The sequence below is a fragment of the Crocodylus siamensis genome, chromosome 11 (genome assembly GCF_052110815.1).
Source record: "Crocodylus siamensis isolate JL-2025a chromosome 11, ASM5211081v1, whole genome shotgun sequence".
Lineage (NCBI taxonomy): Eukaryota > Metazoa > Chordata > Crocodylia > Crocodylidae > Crocodylus > Crocodylus siamensis.
In genome coordinates this window covers 60,696,933-60,715,399 of record NC_143405.1, presented here as the reverse complement: position 1 = coordinate 60,715,399, position 18,467 = coordinate 60,696,933, and the positions used below count along the sequence as shown (strand labels likewise).

The window sequence follows — 18,467 nt, the reverse complement described above, 5'->3', positions numbered from 1 at the left end:
ATTCAGCTAAACACATCTTCTTTTGCACAGGCTACATCTACTGAAGCAACAGTAAATGCCAAACTTCTACACGGTAAAACAGTTATTACCATATTTCCCATAGGTGATATGTACAGAGAGGTACAGGGGTGGGGAGGGAGGCATGTGCCCTGCTTGAGATTTGCCCAATGCTGCCGCTGGTGTCTGCGGGTGGTCATCAACCTACTCCCCTCACCACTGCGGCTGCCTGCAGGTGGTCCCCACTTGGTCTGCCCTTGCTGCCACCATCATCGTGGCCGCCTGTGGCCAGTCCCCATTTGCTACTTCCACACCTCTGCTACCAGCGCTGCTGTCACCTCCTGCAGGCGGTCGCCATGTGCCCCCCCCCCCCCCCAGCCTCTGGAGGCACGAGTTCATGATATTTCCCCATATTTAAGACCCCCCCCCTCCCCCATTAATTAGATTCTTTACAAGGAAAAGTAATCAACTTTGGTACAGTTCTCTATATATAATATAATTACAATCTAATTATTGGAAGGTCATTTTTATATTGTTGTTCCCCATCTCCTCCTGCTTGCCTCCTTTCTTAACCACTGCAGCAGTGGATGCAGCAGCAGGGTTACAGGTGCATGGCAGCACCTCTGGTCCTGGGACTGGGTCAGTCTCTGAGCCTGGGCTTGGGCTGCTGCCACCTGGCTGAGTGGGGGCCAGAGCCACCATGTTGGAGCAGGGCCAGGGCTGGACCCATACCTGGCCACTGATTTCTGAATGGGATAGTTGTTTTCAGCAGCATATTGTTTTTCTTGCCTGCCAGATTTTCTGCTAGGCTAGGGGCAGAAGTTGCACACAAACCAGTTGAAGTCATCAGAAACTGGCTTAAACCTGTAATGGAACAGAAGCTCAGTGCACGTAAACCAGTTTCAAAATGGCTGAAACCGGTTTGAGATAACCCTGGTCAAATGTAGTATCAGAGAGACTTAACTGATTTGGGTCAAACAGGCTTATGAAACTTCTGTCCCGGACAGCTTCCTGGTTCAAGTTAAATCACAGTCCCCCAGCATGCTTTCCAGTCCTGGGCTGGGCTGTGCTGTCTACTCCAGAGAGCAGGGCTGGTCTTGCCCCTCTGCTCCCTAGCTGGAGCAGTGAAGGCTGACTGACAAAGGGGTGGGGGGCAAGCCTGGCCGGGGATGCAGCCCAATCTACAGAGGAGAGGGGGCAGGGAGGGAAGACTGCCCCCCCCCCCCCCAGCAAATCCTGGCTGGGGTGTGGGGCCAGGGAGGTGGGTTAAATACCCTTTCCCCTGCTCAAACAAACTGGCTGCAACTGTGGACTGCAAATCCCAGAGGCACCTGAAAGCAGGAAGTAGTAATGAGCAACCCTGCAGAGTCCTGCTATTGTAATCCTGGACTGCAAATCCCAGAGACCTTGGGGGCAGCACATAGTCAGAGAGCTGTGCTCTAGTGGCTCAGGCCAGGAGCCAGGGGCTGCTGCAGGCACATGGCTGCCTTTCCTGAATCGAAGGTAAATTTCTGTTCCCTTCTGTTTCAGTTTAATCTGTGCAGTTTAGACTAACCTGGAAAGCCTGAATGGATTCAGCCTTGGGCTTTTTGACTGTCTGTGCTTAACCCTAAAGTTTCATTGTACTCCATGGGTCGGGAAACGAGAATAAAACTGCTAGCATGCGGGTTTTAGAGCATCGGAGCCCCATCCTGCTAACTCCATGCTTGTGTTTCATGAATTGTCATCACAGTAAGTGCATCTCCTCTCTGTTCTGGTGTGCCGCAGCCAAACCCTTTTTGTACCGCCGATGAACAAGTTGAGGGAAGTAAGTCTAATGCCCGGAGCAGGACCTTGATTCCAAATGTCTTCGCTTCTGTTTCTGCTTGGCGGCCTCCCACAGAGCATGCTTTGCTGTGTCAAGCTGCACTTCTCTCCAGGTAGGCGCTGGATTGAACAGGTCTGCTAGTGCAGACAGACACCAGGGCTCCACTCAAGCGCGGAGCTGTGCTTGGATTGGAGTTGCCACGGTCTTATCTGGAGCCACCCCTAGAGACGCATCCCTTGCCAGGACTCGAGTTTGACTTTCACTCTTCTCCAAGGGCTTGCAGAGCACCTTTAAAAGGGGAGGGGGGAGGAAAGATGGAAGCTCTTAGAGTTCAGATGTTCATGCCCTGCTCCTTTGAAAGCTTGTATCTGTAAGTGCCACTTTATTTGGGAATCAGCACTCTGAACAAATGGTATGATTGGGCTTTATTGTAATGATTTTATTCTGCGAGTTAAAAATACTGTGCTTGTTGACTTGTCATTATCTTAAAGCTACAACAGCTGTGTGTGACTGCCTACGATAAAGATAGAAACGTTTAGGAGGGGAAGCAGAAACACTCTTTAAAAAAAAAAAACTTGAAGTTTTTAATGCTAAATGAATGGGGATAAAAATAAAAGTAGCGTTTCTGGTTTTGTTTATACGCTGGTTAATGCCTCAATGTAAGCACATGTAGGAGAAATGTTCTTTGTGGAATCTCCTTGGCATTGTATAGCTTACCTTGCTTTCCTTTCCTTTCCTCCCTCCAGATTAAAATGGGGCAACAAAAATATTTCAGTGTATCATTTTCTACTGATTTTATTATTTTAACTAATGTATTCAAAAAGTCCTTTCCTCGGTATATTGAAGTGACAGTCCTACTTTCTAGTGGATACATTAAAAAAAAAAATCCTTTTATTACTGTAACCTTTGCAGCTTTTAGTTGCATCTTCCTTTTTGCATTTACCTTGCAACTCAGTGAAATGGTGATCAAGCTTTTCCAAACAGTACCTAAAGCTGTGTCCCCAAGTGAATAAGCATTCAAGCAAATCAACTTATAGCATTTTATTAAGTCAAGACTCATGCAAAAACCACCTCCAGAGCTTAATAATTATTTACTGAATGTTCTTGGGTCATGAGAGAGGTTTTCATTAAGTTGGAAATGCATTATGCTCACTAGCTTGTGAAGGTGTGTTTAAAGACGGGCAAAAAACGGAAAAATACTAAATGGTGCACAACTGCTTGCGGAATTTTAATTAAAAAATCTATGCTTAACAGACTCTTGAATTGGCGGGTTCCGTCTTTTAATTAAACAATTATGATGCGATGAACTTCTTGTTGCAATCAAAATTAATTTTTTTTATCAACACTTAATTCTTGTATTGCCAACTTTTTTTTTTTTGTCTCTTCCTGGACACTTTTTGAAGGATGCTTTTTATATTAACTTTGTACCATCTGACAAAATGCACTTGGGGTAGAACACACTTGTTTGAGTGTATTGTTGCAAATATGCCTAGTGTTGGATTTAATCTTAAATGCTGATGCTGGAGGGAAAAGGGGTCAGAGCAAGAGGAGTTTGAGAAAAGTAAAGAAAGGATTGAAGGAGAAAAATGTGTTAGGTCGGTGACGAAGCAAGTGCTGCGGCAAGTGGCATTATCTCCAAGGACATACGTCACTGGTAGATGTGGAAACTGTACTGCTACTTTGAAGTAAAACATTTTGAAATGCAGTAGCGACAAAAAAATGGTGTGTAGACTTTATCAGCCATTATAATAGAGTAGTTGTACCAGGTTTGCTGTTCTGTCCTTGGCAGGAAAGGACGGAGCTGCATGCCAAGACCTTTTTTTCCCACATTGATACTTTGAGCTCTGCCAGCCAATGGGAATGGTGAAAGGAAGTGTCACTTGGCACCCCCGATCATTTATTAAGGTTTGGAATGAAGTACAAAGTGCTGCGAGTGGAGCACAGCGTGGAAATTTTAGTGTAGGTAACCACAATAGTGGTCTGCTGAACTAAAAACAGCAAGGAGGAGCCTTTTTTTTTTTTGTAATCTTCCCCTCCCCCCCCTTTTTTCCATGGGGCAGGCACCCTTGCTTAGTTAAGCAGCAGAGCCACTGGCTGCTCATTATGAAACCTCTGCATATACCTTTGTGTGTACTAAGTAATAAGAAGTTCCTGTGAAGCTTTCTTTTTCTCCTACGTAGAAAGAAACTGTAAGATGGTCTGTGTAAACTTTTCGATAACTGACGTTTTAACTTGCCCCTATGAAACTTTGCAGGTACATAATTAGCCTCTTTTTTTTTTTTTTAACATGTTCTTCTGATAGAACCTGTGAATGAAGCAAAGTATTGAGCTGAAAAGCTGCCAGTCTTGGATCTCCTCTTAAAGTTTTTAAATTAAGCAACAAGGGGTGCATGAACAATATACGTGGATATCCCTCACGTACTTTGTCCACAGCACAAAGGAGTGTGGTTACTACACGTAAGCTGCCAAACACCGGTTTTCAGACCTTGCATTCTTTTGCGCCTGGCTTTCCTAAAGGAACTTCAGGTCAGCTGGCATCTTCACAGTGCAAAATCCTAGACACTTCTGCTGCTTCTGTTAGCTTTTATTTGCTAGCCTTAAAGTCCCTGGCCAGATGATACCTCTTAATTCCAAACCAATTCTTAATTTTTGGGGAATGGCAGGTTACTTTGTGCTTGTGGTCCCCTTGCTAGCATAGCTTTTAGTGCTGTTAGTGTGGTTCTTGAGAGCCTTCTATCCTGCTCCTGAGCAGTGGGGAGGCTCTGCCTCTGCCTCCTGCCAAGCAAGCTGTTTTATAGCATCTTTATTACTCCACTCCCATCCCCTCCTCCCAGATTTTGAGCAAGGGCAGTTCAGTCACCTGTCCTGTTCTCAAAGCCACTGCCTGCCCTTTCCCAGGTCTTGCAGGGGTGGGTTACGTTTCAGCCTTTCCAATTTATGTTTGAACAAAATTCTATCGCTGCTTTTGCCTGGATTAATAGATCATCATGGAGGTATACCATGTTGCCGATGAAGTGGCTTCTTCAGTACTTGGATCTCTCAAGGTCATTTAATTTTTTTTTTCCCCTCCCCTTAAAGACTGATTCTGTTCATCTCCTGCTTTTTAAACTAAGCCATTTGGAAGGTAAGGTGCCAGATCCCAGATTAACTCATTGGTCTGGAGCTGTTGTAGAGCAGGGTGCAGTTTTATCTTCCAGCATTCAAACACATGCAGTGTTTTGACACTCCAAATATAACAACAGTAACTTCTTTTTTCCCTAGACCAGCTTCTTGTTCTGTTGATCAACTCCTTTTTATTTTAATAGGATGAGAGATTAAATTGCAGCATTTTAGGGGATCCTTTTAACACTCGTGCTCTCTTTTTTTTCTTTTGTACTAGAACCTTTTCATACTTGCTGGGCACATCTACACATTCATTAATGGGCTTTTGCTACTGTATATTAAATTTAGTACCTCACATTAGAGGTAGTAAATAAAATGTGCATTAGGCTGCCTTAATGTGTAGTAGCGCAAGTGCACACTTTTTAGTGACACTTAATGAGCAGTAGCCTATTTTTACTGCACATTAGTTTATTAGTGTGCTTTTTTGACGTGACACTTTAATGCACGGTAAAATAGCCTCCCGCACATGTGTAATGCACCTGCTGGGTAGCAAACCCAGTTAAAAACTAAAATTGCGTGCATGTCTCCATGACTGCTCAGTTTGAACCAGACTAGACTAGCACTGTATTTTGGGTAGGATCCACCCATAATCTAGAGTTTTCACCTGGTTTCATTCTGGGGAAATAAAACGCATCAAATTTTTTGGTTTAAGGTTTTGAATGAATTCACAGCTGAACATCAGAGTTAGCATGTGAAATGAGGGTGGGTGAGTGGGGAGTAGCAACTGTTTGCTGTAACTATTGTCTCCTAAACTTTGCTTCAGATCATGCTTTGGGCAAGGAAAAAGAAATGGAGTGGCGAAAGCTAGGGCTTGAAACTTTGATCCTGTCACTTCTAAGTTGTGGGACAAGTTGGGAACTAAAAGTGCATTGTCTGACTTAAAGTTTTAGCTACGTTTCTTGATAACGAGTGGATGGAGACTTGAGTGATCCCTTTCACATGTCACCTTGCTCCAAGTGACACCTGTTCTCCAAGTGACGATCACAGTGATGTCCTTCATGGGTATCTCTTGGCTAGGTTTTTAGGATTATGATGACCATCTTCCACCTCCATTCTGCTATCAGTCACTTTGCATGCATGGATCAACTCTTCTATAAAGGGCTTCCCAGACTTGTGTGCCCCCTTAATGCTTCAAATGAGACAGATGATTAACTAAAGTTTTGTTGCAAATTTAGATTTTTGTAAGTGGGGTTTTATGAACACTCGGGCTTCTAGTAATATATAGAAGCTATGGATATGTAACATTTCTTGAGAGGTTTTTTATCAAAGAAACTCATCTAATCCAAAACTGTTTTGCAAGCCAGTCTGCAAACAAAATTGACTTGTTATTGAGTAGCATTTTCTATCTAAACTGAGAAAAATATCTGTATCTAAAACCAACAGATCATTGAGAGATTGAATGTAGAGCTTAATGATGTTGTGTTATCAGTAAGAGTTAAGAGAACTTTTTATTTTCAGAATAATATAACTTAATCTGACTAGTGTGTTTTCCAAACAAAGTCCATGTATAGGCGGTGATATGTACAGTTACTAAAATCTTCTAAAAAGAGAACAGACTTTGAACTCAATAAAATTTCGTGATTATAGGCATGACTCCATCTAGACTGGCTCTGTATCATGTATTACACTTGCAGGGAAGTACCTAATAATTGCAGTATTGCCTATTGCTCATCTAAATACTGTATCCTGTGTTTTATTGATTTCATGATCACACCTAGAATACAAGATAAGTTTTTTTTTATTTAGTTTGATTTTATGTTGTATTGTGGTCAGTCATGTGGGCCTCAGGAATGAATATGCTTAACTCAGTGCCAGTTTTGAGAGACCCAAAGAGCTGGTTCAGATGGTCAGGACTGCTGAAGAAATGAATTTGCAAAGCCCCTCCATGGTCTGTGGCAAGCTGAAAGCTTGGAGCCAGTTGCACACTTTTCAGCCATCTGCTTTGATGAAGAATTTTGTGTGTTGACTAACCAGATTTTTTTTTAATTAATTTTTTTCTTACCCTTGGGAGAGGGGAGGACAAAACTGTTGGTCGAATGTTGTTTAGGGAGAGTGGAAGTGGAGGCATTGGACTACCTCTCCTGTTTATCACCCTGCACCTTGCTGTGGGTTATGCTGAAGGAGTGTGCAGATGAACTGTGGGTAGGGTAGATGCTTGTATTTCTTATAAAGCACCCATCCACCGACAGGTTTAGAAAGTGGGATCCATGCACTCTACTTGCTGCTCTGGACAGACTGCAAGTTGCATTTCAAATTGGCACCAAATGCAAAGCTAAGAGGACACTTCCACCCTTAACAAATATTGTAACATGTTGTTGTTGAGTTAATCGGTCCTTAAGGGAAACCTGAGGAGGCTCCTTCAGGAATTTTCAGTTGGACTCTGCTGCTTTCTCTTGTCCCTGGGAGCGAATATGAGACCATAGCTGTTTCCATGGGGGAACAAAGTGTAGGTATTTCTGCTATACCTGTTCCCTTTGGCTTGAAGAAATCTTGCAGAAGTTTCAAAGCACCTAATGCAGTGGTGCTCAACCTTTTTTAGCTTGTTGGGCTAGATTGGTCATCCATCTGCAGGCTTGATCCAGCTGGTCTCTCCAGTCCAGGCCCTGGGTGAGCATAGCAGGGACTGCCGTATGGGTTGGTGTGGACAGGCCTGTCCCGGTGCAGCCCTGCACGGTTTGATTCGGCTCCATGGAGGGGAAGGGGATGTAGCCTGCATGGGAGTGGGGCGGGAAAGGGAGATATGGCCAGGCCCCAACCGAGCCCCACGGGAGAAGGAGGTGGGTCCTGTAAAAAATTATCAATCTAGATATTTATAACGCAAAGGTGACACCTCTGAATGCTGAACTAACAAACACGCCCCACACACTGTTGTCCGCTTTAACACACAGGTGTGTTGTACAGTTGTGCAATTATTTGCCAGTCCTGTTGGCATTCTCTCCAAAAGTTTGTGGGCCTTTTCAAGCTGTTTGTCCAAGCAGTTGAGGCAAAACAGCAGTTGGTGATCCTGAGACTTCCAGCCCTTTAAGGAGTTTAGTGAAGTGTAGCTTGGACGCTCTCTCTGCACTCTTTCCTTTGTGCAGCACCCACCTGTATTGTAGACAAAAGCTTATTTCACTGAAGAACAAGCACCGTGATGAATCTAGGTACGATTATGATGATGACATAGATGATGATAAATGACCACGCTGGAGTTGCCGACACTGGCTGTGCTTGGATCTTGTAATATTGCTCACGATGATGTCCTATATCTGCAGCGCACCTTTCTTTAATTTTAATCCCATGCAGACGGGATCTCTCTCACCCCCCGCCCACCTGGCAGATCTTGGTTCCTGCAGCCCCAAGCCTTCCTAGCTAAGACAGGGCTCCCTCTTTCTTTAATTTTAATTCTTTCTTGCTTGAATTTTGACTTTTTAAGGAAATGTGTTTTTTAACCTGGGCTGCTTTGCCTGTAGTCTTGTGAGCTAAGCAGGTCAATAAAAGGCCCTTTTCCACCTGGTGGCACTAAGGGTTAGCACTGAGAAGTGACTGGATATTGTACTGCAGAAGTACCATCTTCCTGATGGGGCTGATGCATCTTTACTAGTCCTAGCTTCTTGCTTTGCTCTTGGCAAAGACTGCTGCATTCCCTCCTCCCCCTGGCCCATTTTGAAGTCTAGATTTGATTTGCTTCTGGTTATGCGAGAGGACAGCAGGACTCTCACTTCAGCAAATATGAGCAGTATCAGTTGGTTCTCTTCGCTTCCCAAATTCATACTCTTCTCTTGCCAAATTAAAGTAGAAATCTTTGGGCTCTGACTCGGCATGGAATATTTTAGTTTAAATAAAACCCACTTCAAAAAGTTGCTCATGCCTGGGGAAGGTAACCAGACCAGAACAGAAAACTGCTGCAGCCCAGACTTTCCTTTGGTTTGAGCTCCACAGTCTGCCCAGTGACAGGACACTGGTTTTGGAAGCAACTATTTTGGTTCCCCATAGTATGAAGCTGTTTTGTGCATGAGTAACTGAGCGTCGTGTCTTCCTTGCTCGCTAAAATCTACTGCTTCTAAAACTGTTTCTGGCTTCTTTTTAGCTTTGAGGAAGGCCAGAATATTTTGTAATGTTCAGGATCACCTGCCTCCCTTGTCGTCTTAACTTGGCGTCCAATTAAGCATTTAGGCTTATGGAAGATTGGGCTTGTCCCCCTCCTCTTTGATCTCTGTGTGGAGAATGCACTCTGCTTGCTCATCAGAGGTTGTTGTCCAGTGACGTAGAGACCTAGACGGCCAGAAGACTGGCAGACTTCACCTGATCGCAGGTCATCCGCTTCTTATCTGCATGTTTCTTTGAGAAGGCTCAACTTGGCAGAGCCAGGTGGCAGTGGCCGGGGTAACACAGAATTTGGGGGGTTGTTCACGGAATTGCCCCTGAAGACAACAGCCCCTTTGCTCTTTCTCTCTCCTGCTTTCCATGAGCCAAATGCTGGAGCAATGGAGTTGCTGTTTGTTGATTCACCATGTACCACCAGCTCATGCCCAGAACAGCATCTGTATTACAATTCCTCTTAGCATTTTCACCCTTTAGCTTTTTTTGTTTCACCCCTTAGCTTTTGAAAATGGGTGGGAGGGATTTTTTGGCTGTTTGTTTTAGACATGCTGTGTATTTGCAAGGTCTACCCCAAGGCCATCAAGCCTATGGATTTGGCGTCTTTTCAGGAGCTGCTGTGCAGCTAAAATAAAGGCATATTTCCATTGGCCTCAATAGGAGCAGGATCAATCTAGGCATGGCTTTTACTGCAGAAATCCAGCACAGGGTATTTTAACTCCTAACCTAACTTTTTTAGTAACCATTTTTAAATAGAACATCTCAGCAATTTGGAAATGTGTGAATGTCTCAAGCTCTTTTAAACTTCAGTAAAGTTAGGGAACTCTGGATTTAGGATGTGAGAATGCTTCACTGTTAATTGAAAGGTTTTTTTTTTTTTTTTTTTGCAAGTATCACAGTCAGTGACTTGTCTTGAGCAGCTAATTAGTGCGATTTATTCCCCAGCTGAATTAGCTTCACCACAAAGGTTTTTCTCTTGTTTTATCAAAAGGATCAGTCTCTCTGGGAATGCTTTAACCTGACAGGCCCTAAATAGCAAGACGGTCTTTCCTTTTTTTTTCCTTCCCCCTCCCTTCTCTTCATACTTTTTTTAAGAACTTCTTAAAGGGCAAGGAAGGGTCCGTGGCACTTTCAGAATTGGTGCCGCTCCAGTGAAACCAGTCTACACAAGCAGGCTTCTGTAGTTGGTACCAGTTAAATACTTCTCCCCAGCCCCCTACTTGGATTCAAAGTTCTACATTTTTAATGGGCTTAATGCAGTTTAGTTTCTGAGGATATTAACTCCACTTGCTTAACTTTTAATCTTGTAGGAAAAAACATGTTGTTGTATAGCAGTGAGATGTGTTGGGAAATTTGAGGGTTTGGCTTTTGGCAAGACGTTTGATACAACAGGTGTTAAAGTTCATCTTTATTCCAAAGTTATAATTGTAAGGTCGTGTCATGTTCAGATGATATAAGCTGAAGAGTGGGCTTTTCACGAATGTCAAGCAACGGCTTAAAACTGGCGTTGCTTAAGTGTCAATGGGAGCTTTATCTCTGGCTTTAGTGTGTGCCCAGTTAGTGCTTTTGAAATCCCAGTCCGGCTGTCAAAATTTTGTGCCATGGATTTAATAGTATACCAGTCCTTGGCAAAAGTGCCTGGACAAGAAACAAATATACAGTGTTTACCTACAGGAGTGAAGCTTCCTTCACTGTTTTATGCATTTTTTTTTCCAGTCTAACCTGTTATCCGTTTTGTTTGTATGATGTGTTGCATACCTGCAGTAGGCGACAAATACAGTTGTTCGTTAAGCACTTTAGGGGGTCATCTCGGATGAAAGACCTTATAAAAATCATGGCAATAACTTCCATATGGAATCTTTATATAAGGGGTTGATAAATGGCTTGTCACCTGTTGTAGATCGTGATATGCATATAAAGAGAAGGGGTTACAGCTTCCAAGAAGTGGCTTAGAACAATCGATATCATTCAAATGTGTGCAATACTTGTATTAGCCATTGGGCTGTAATTTTTTTTTTTTATAGGTAACTAGTTACAGAGGAATGTGCATTGCAGGGGCCTTCTCCCAACTCATCTCATACCTTTCACTATACCACCTTCCCCAGATCCAGCAGCAGTCGCTGTTGTGCAAGCCTGCCCTTCAGCGTGGAGGGACTACGCACGGTTGGGAATGTCGGGATGTGTTGTGGAACAGCCTTTGTTTTCTACCTTTCTCTATTTGGACTCGCATTTTCCCCCTTTGCTGAAGTTTAATTACTCATGTAAAATCCTGTGAAATTTGAAGTGATAGCTAATGGCTCATAACCTAGATGGCAGAGTAGTGATAAAGTGCCGGCACTTAAGATTGGCAGCATAATAGAAATATGGTGTCTCTCTAAAAGAACCCGGTGGTGCATGTCACAACATTATAGGAGCTCTGTAGTTCTGCTGGGCATCAGTGAGCATTAAATGGTTGTAAAACTTGGAACAAATAATCCTCCTCTTCCTGCTATGTATTGATAACGTGTTTACATGTCATCAGGATAACTTTGCTTAATTTTCCTGCTAAGGACCTACGGTAGATCAGCATATTGTTACTGATTTTGTTTTGGGTTTTTTGTTTTTTGTTCTATGTCTTAGCATAATTCTGCAAACTTCAGAACACAAGAATAATGAATGGAGTGGTGGAAACTGAGCTGTCTGTGTCTTTTTTTGGTCTTTCTACAGTAGTTCAGAGCATCCTGGGGCTTCCAAGCCTCCCCTAAGCTCCTCCAGTATGACATCACGAATCTTGCTACGACAGCAGCTCATGCGTGAGCAGATGCAAGAGCAAGAGCGTCGAGAGCAGCAGCAGAAGCAGCAAGCAGCCCAGTTCATGCAACAGAGAGTCCCGGTCAGCCAGACACCAGCCATCAACGTCAGCGTGCCCAGTAGCCTGCCCCCAGCGACTCAGGTACCAATGGAAGTCCTCAAGGTATGTAGGGGGGATGTTTCTCTGGACTTCTGACTCTTCCGTTTTATCGTCTCTTGTACTCGTCTAAATGTGCTTCGTGTGCTGGTGACCTAGTTACTGACACTTTTGCTAATTTAGCAAATAAGCTGCAGGTTTGGCTTCATTTTCAGTTTGAATTCAACGTATTGGGACCAAGGAAGAGTGGGAGTCTTAAATTTTGATTTCAGAAGAAAGCTTCATTTGCAAAATGCATACACTTCCCTCCCCCCACCTTTTTTTTGAATCCTTCCCCCTCCCTTATTTTTCATGTGTTTTAAATATCCTGATTCAAAAGTATTTCAAACTAATCTTCCACTGCATTTTTTTTAAACTGCGTGGAAACCCATTACAAAAGACCGCCTTATACAGGCTTAATCTGCGATACAAGTGAGTTTCCAGCTTTTTGCATCTAGTCATTGTAATCCTTTTGCTTAAATGATTTGCTTGGTATTAGTAGCTTTAGGTTCCTTGTTCTAGAAACTGTAGAAGCTTGTTAGTATCTTTCTACCAAAGGATATGTAGCTTGCTAATTTTGTGGAAAAACTATTGAATAGAAACTGTCTAAATTTCACACATGAAGGGTAAGTCTAATAAAGAAGACGGCAATGAAATCTTTTGTTAAAAGAGCATGATTGTAAAGGTTGGGGAACAGTGCTATATCAAAGCAAAACTTTGCTAACAGTAAAAAGTTGCATACTTTTAACTTGTTTGATCTGTTGCATGTAACTGTGTTGTGTAATATTTTTTTCTTGTTTCATTGGGTTTTATTACAGCATGAAGGTTAGCAGCTATCTTGAGTCAATCTGCAAAGACTAACCTACTAATACAATTGAGCTACTTTACAATAGACTCTTTTTAGTGTGTGGTATGTTGCTGCCATGGTTGTATATTAACTGCATCTTTAGATTTGTTTTAAAAAGTTGCTTGGGTCTGAAGTAAGCTGAACATACACACTTTAAGATGCCACGTGAATATAGTGAGGGTTTTCTTGGTGATGGATGCTATCTATGGAATATAGTGACGCTGAGCATTCAAGATGCAAGAATTAGGAAAAACAGAGTACTTATGGAAAAAATCAAGTATGTTTGGAATTGTATGTCCTTTTTTTTTTTTTTTTAAAAAAAAGGAACAAGAGAAAAATGGTAGTGATTTTTACGATCCATTTTTATTTCTCTACCAGTGTTTCACATGGAAGTTAATAAACTGAAGAAAAACAGCTTGTCTTCAAATCAGCAATTTGAAGAAACTTATTTAGCTTTTCTGAAATACTGCAACATAGTTATACCCAGTAAGGTTTGCATAAACTGTGTCATTGAAACCTTACTGGAATGCCTGACTTAGAGATTTTCCTAAAATGTATGTGGATTTTTTTAGGGGAGGGAGGGGGTTAAAGGGGTTCCCTCATCCGTGGTATGAATTGTGGGTGTACAAGAGTCTTGGGGAACATTATAGCAATGTATTGCCTTATTTCTATCTTAAGTGTTTAACTGCTGAAAGAATGTTAGTAGTCGGGTGCTGTTGGATATGGGACTGCTAATCATAGCAGTATCAGTAACATGCTATATTTTTGTCTGTTTAGTAGCTACCTTCCCACATGAGAGAGCAGTCCATATAGATACGTGTGCAAATGAACAAACATATGTTATAATATGACAGAGGTAAAAGAGGATGTAGGTAAGAAAGATGGCAGGTGGAAGCCAGTGTTTGTTTATTTTATAAACTGAGAATGGTAAGGATTAGTTCTGCCTGGCTATTTGCACCGCAAAGACGGGTACGAGGAGTGCCGGGTGTCCCGCAGAGATGCCAGGAAGAACCTAGGTTAAGCCAAGAAAGGGAGTTGGCCACATTAGTCTGAAGTCAGCAAAGCCTCCCTATTTTTTAAAGGGAAAATACTGCAAACTCAGAGAGGTAGGACTCCGGTCCTGTTACCATACCATTCTTTTCATTGGCTCAAATGGCAGTTGGCAGCCTTAGGAAAGGTAATAGCAGGAAGCGTTACAAGGCTTGAAGTCCGGGAAGCATTTTGCATTCCTCAAGCAGGATGTTGCATGGTGTGTCAAGCGTGGAGCAGGAGAGTACCAGGCCTTGCCAAGGCAGGGGTGACTGAAATCCCATATGCCATTCCCTGGTGCCTGATTTGCACATTGGAACAAACCAACTTTGGTGTTTTGCTCTGTCTCCATCTAGGTGAGATGTTGCTTTGCAAGCGGCCTAATTATGCATGGAAGTGGAGAATGTATGGGTTGTTTTTTTGGGGTTTTGCTTTCTTCCTTATAGAAGTAGCCAGAACCCAATTCAGCTGTCTGTCGCTTCAGTTATGTAATCCTGTTCATCTAGAACCTGGAAACTTTTAAACCATGGAAGCTGAAATCTTGGCCCTGCTGAAGACTGATTTCCCTTAGGCTTCAGCAGAGACTGGATTTCGCCTAGAAGTCAGTTTGCTTTAAGCAAGGTTTTTTTTCCATAGAGGAATTCACACCAGCACCTGATAACAGAAACGGAGAGGCTTCTGTATACTGAGTATTTGCTAGATATCAGTGTTATCAGAGCTGGTATTTTATACTTTACCTGTTTTGAGTTGAAGGCAATTTCCATAAGGACTGGGCAGAAGTTTTTTAATTAGGCGAGTAGGATATTACAATAGGTAATTTTATCATCCAGATGGTCTGGGCTTCATGACCTTTTAAGAAACAGCTGGATCAAAAAAGGGATGTTCATGCTTTCCTAAATACTAATCTGCAAGGTGACTTGTTAAAGCAGAATTTTGGAAAACCTTTTTTGTTTAAAAAAAAAATATATATATTGGGGGGGGCAAAATGGATATTTGTGAGGAAGTAAGGTTATTCATATTTTTTAAAGCATGAAGAATATGAATATGATTGTCTTGGATACATGTGCTAAACTTGCCTTCATATTTTTACAGTGAAACTGATTTTCAGGGATTCATAAACCCTGTCTCAGTCACCATATTGATAAGGGTAGTGGTATTTAAAAGGCCAAAATACTTTTCTAAAAAAAACACAGAATATTACAAAACGGATTATTATAGCATTGGCAGAATAATGCCTGTTAGCTCCTCTCACAAAGTTGCACACTCTTCAGAGTTATTTATATAAGATGCACTACACCATTCATAGCTAATATGATCTGGGTGCCTGAGTGTGGACTCATCATTGTAAGGCTTCTCTGAGGTAGGAAGACAATTTAGCGTAGTAGGAAATGTGTTGGAATTAATATTGGTATTTGTGAAGAATAATTAATTGATTGTTCCTGGGCAGGGAGAGAATGCAGCTGCAACAATATTGGTTTGGATCCAGGAGCAATAGTAGGATTTGTTGTGGTATCCCATGGTGCCTCTGCAAACTCTAAATTAATTTCACAGGAGGTTGCTTTAGGTTTTGCCACTTCCTGCTACCTTGCAATGAAACTGGGAGCAGACGCTGGAAATATCACAAACTAAATTGGAGACATGCAAAGTACTTCAGATAAGCTGACAAGGTTCTTTGGGTGAATCTGATATCTTTTATTAGGCTAACTTAAGTAGCTGGAAAAAAAATAAGATAAGCTGTACTTCTGAAGTAGGCCAAAATAATTTCAAAAGTGTTGATTTGTTGCAGGGTTTCCAAGGCCCTAAATTCCATATGTTAATGTTGGATCAGAATCCATTTTTAAAGTGTGAGGCTTCTTATTTAGAAGAATTAACATTGTTTTGTAAGTACATCTAGCTTCTCTTAAAATGGTTTCAAACTATTTTGGTTGATTGAGTATCAGCACTTTAAAAAGTAAAGTTAAAAATAGCAGTTTCTTACATCCAGGTGTAGTAGTAGTGTTGTTGTTATTGTTATTGTTGTTATTATTATTATTATTATTGTTATTGTTATTATCAGATGCAAAGTTGTGATTTCTCCCTCTCAAGTATTTCCTCTGGTCTCTAGCAGAAGTCTCTGTAGCAGAAAGGCTTACGTGAATAACCTTACAAATATTCAAAAGCTAACGCTTAGTAAATTATGATCTTCCCTGTGCAATGACCTTGTTCCAGGTGAACTCAGATTGCACTCCAGGACATTGAATCAAGACCCTGCATATACTTGCTTTGGTTTTGTAACACAGCTGGTAAATCCCTATTTTGATTCCTCCCCTGTTGTCCTGCTTTTAAAGAATGAATGTTAAGCTCTTTGTTTCTAGATCACAGCAAAAATCACTAATAGATTCATAGACGTTAGGGTCAGAAGGGACCTTAGTAGGTCATCGAGTCCGACTCCAATGTCTCTGGGTGGATCCTGTCACTTAAATTAACTCTTCCCATGCATGACTTCCTTTCCTCAAAGATGCCTCTATTTCTAGGCCACCACTTTTGCTTCTCCCCCTAAAATACTGAAAGGTAAATGACAGGTATATGATGGGAACGGTCACTATGCAGCTGAATAGCCCTTGGTGCTGGTCTGCCGTGTACGGTCTTTGTCATCTTGCTGAATGTCTTGACTGCCCCATGTTTCATTCAGTTTCTGAGTTGCCTCCCAGATACCAAATTTCCAAACCATGAAATGTATAAGAATTTAAGGTGTGTTAAGTTAAATTTTGTGCCATTTTTTAAATTTTTGGATAAGACCTACAGCATAGATAAACTTGAGATGATTGTAGCAAGCTGGTGTGGGTTATGGGTATTGACTGTTAACATCAGCTCTTCCCAACTTTTATCTTGCTCGGTTTTCCAAGGATACCAGTGGGTCTTGCCAAAAAGATTTCAGCCTTTTTTTTTTTTAAGTACTTTTTAATTTTTTGAAACCCATTGGGTTTCCCTGTTGGATTACTGTAACGCGAGTTAGAAAATGGGGGTGCACTGATAAAGATTTTATGGGTCAATACAAATGGCCAATTATTAACCAGCCCTAGTGGCGGATACTGGTCTGATTGCCAGTTTATGCATCCCAGCAGCTTGGAGAGTAGTATCTGGCTGGCAAATATGTGAGGCAGGGCAGATTGAGGCCCCCATGGTGAGATGGGGGTGGGGCTGGGGCTGGGACAGGGGCAGAAGCAGGTGCTGCCCAGCCAGGGCAGGGCGTGGGACAGGGCTGCAGACGGCTCATCCAGGAGGGCTGGGGGTTGGCTTCTGCCACTGCATGCACTCCTGGGAGAGGCATGGGGGCATATGCCCCCTGGATTTGCATGGGGCAAGGGCAGGCTGGGTACTGCAGGCTGGGGCCAGGAGCTGCGCCCCTCTCTTCCTGGTGGAGGGGCTGGGCTGGGGCTGTGGGTGGGGTGGCTGGCGGTGGCATTAGGAAGGGTGGCTGTGGGGCGGGCTGTGGCTACCCCAAAATTTGCTGTAGCCACCCTGTAGTCCCCTTCCCAGTGCCACTGCCGCACATCTTGCCCACCCCAGGGGGCGGCCCTGGCTCAGCCCTCCTGCCAGGAAGAGACTGCAGCTCCTGACCCCAAGCCTGTAGTGCACAGCCTACCCTCTCCCCATGCACAAATCCAGAGGGCACATGCTCCCCATGCCTCCCCTGGGGATTTGCGTAGCAGCGGCTGTGTGCATGCATGTGGCATTTATTGGTGATAAGATCAGCCACGTTGGCCAAAAAAAGCTGATTGACAATGATGCCAATTTTCCTTTTATCGGTGCTGATACAATATGGACCGATTTATATCAGTGCACCTCTATTAATAAGGCTAAATCTTCATGTTGTCCAAAAATTATAGCTCTCCATTTAGTGAGTGAATTGCACCTACTGATGCTAAGGTCTGAGGTAGGTGAGGAGTAGGGTGACCCAGATGGTCTTAATCCATCATATCAAGTCATATGGTCCAGGTATCAGTTGAAACTGGATCCAACATGTTCTCTTTTGGTTGGGGGAAACATGTTTGCAGTTCCCTGACACCCTGGCGGAAGCTACTGTGGACTCTGCTGCTATGACCGACTCTAGGTATGATCTCTTTTTTCCCAATGCAAGATTCTCTTGTTAAATCCCATGAATAACATGCATGGAAATCTTTGCTACACTGTTCTTCCTGAGGAGTTGAGGGTGGATCTTCTCCACTGTCCAGCTGCCCACGTGACTCTTTGCTCTGTATGCAGCATGCAGACCGCTCAAACTGTGTTCGGTCTCTGGTTTTCTTTGTTGCGTGGAGTCCCTCTGCCCAGGGCTTTAATCACTTTACTGACTTGCTTATACAGTAGCTCAGATCACATTCTGAGCATCAAACAAACATCTTTCTGGTAATAAAACAAAAACATCTTGCCCAGCTATTGGGTGATGAAATAAGTTTCCCCCCTTCTTTCATGTTGTTAATTCCCTTATCCTGATCCCTGGGAGGTGAAACAAACTGTTCCCTTACTTTAGAGGATGTGAACAAAACAGGTTCCTACTTTGACAGTGTGCAAAATAAGACAAGTTTGAGACTATATATTCCTGCCTTTGGCTTCTGGGCAGTACCAGCTCTCCTCTGCCA

General features: G+C 42.8%; 1 protein-coding gene across 11 annotated transcripts in view; it reads left to right on the top strand.

The window, feature by feature from the left end:
• The window catches only part of MITF (melanocyte inducing transcription factor), a 125,776-nt gene that overhangs the window by 60,539 nt on the left and 46,770 nt on the right, over window positions 1-18,467 (top strand). For 8 of the 11 annotated variants that reach the window (XM_090021841.1, XM_090021838.1, XM_090021837.1 and 5 more), the window contains one exon: window positions 11,753-11,999. In XM_090021841.1, coding sequence (XP_089877967.1) covers window positions 11,753-11,999 — 247 coding nt within the window. Of the gene's footprint in view, window positions 1-1,810; window positions 1,917-2,111; window positions 2,175-11,752; window positions 12,000-18,467 lie in introns of those variants that run through there. The other 3 variants (XM_090021840.1, XM_090021839.1, XM_090021843.1) reach the window with 2 other exon arrangements.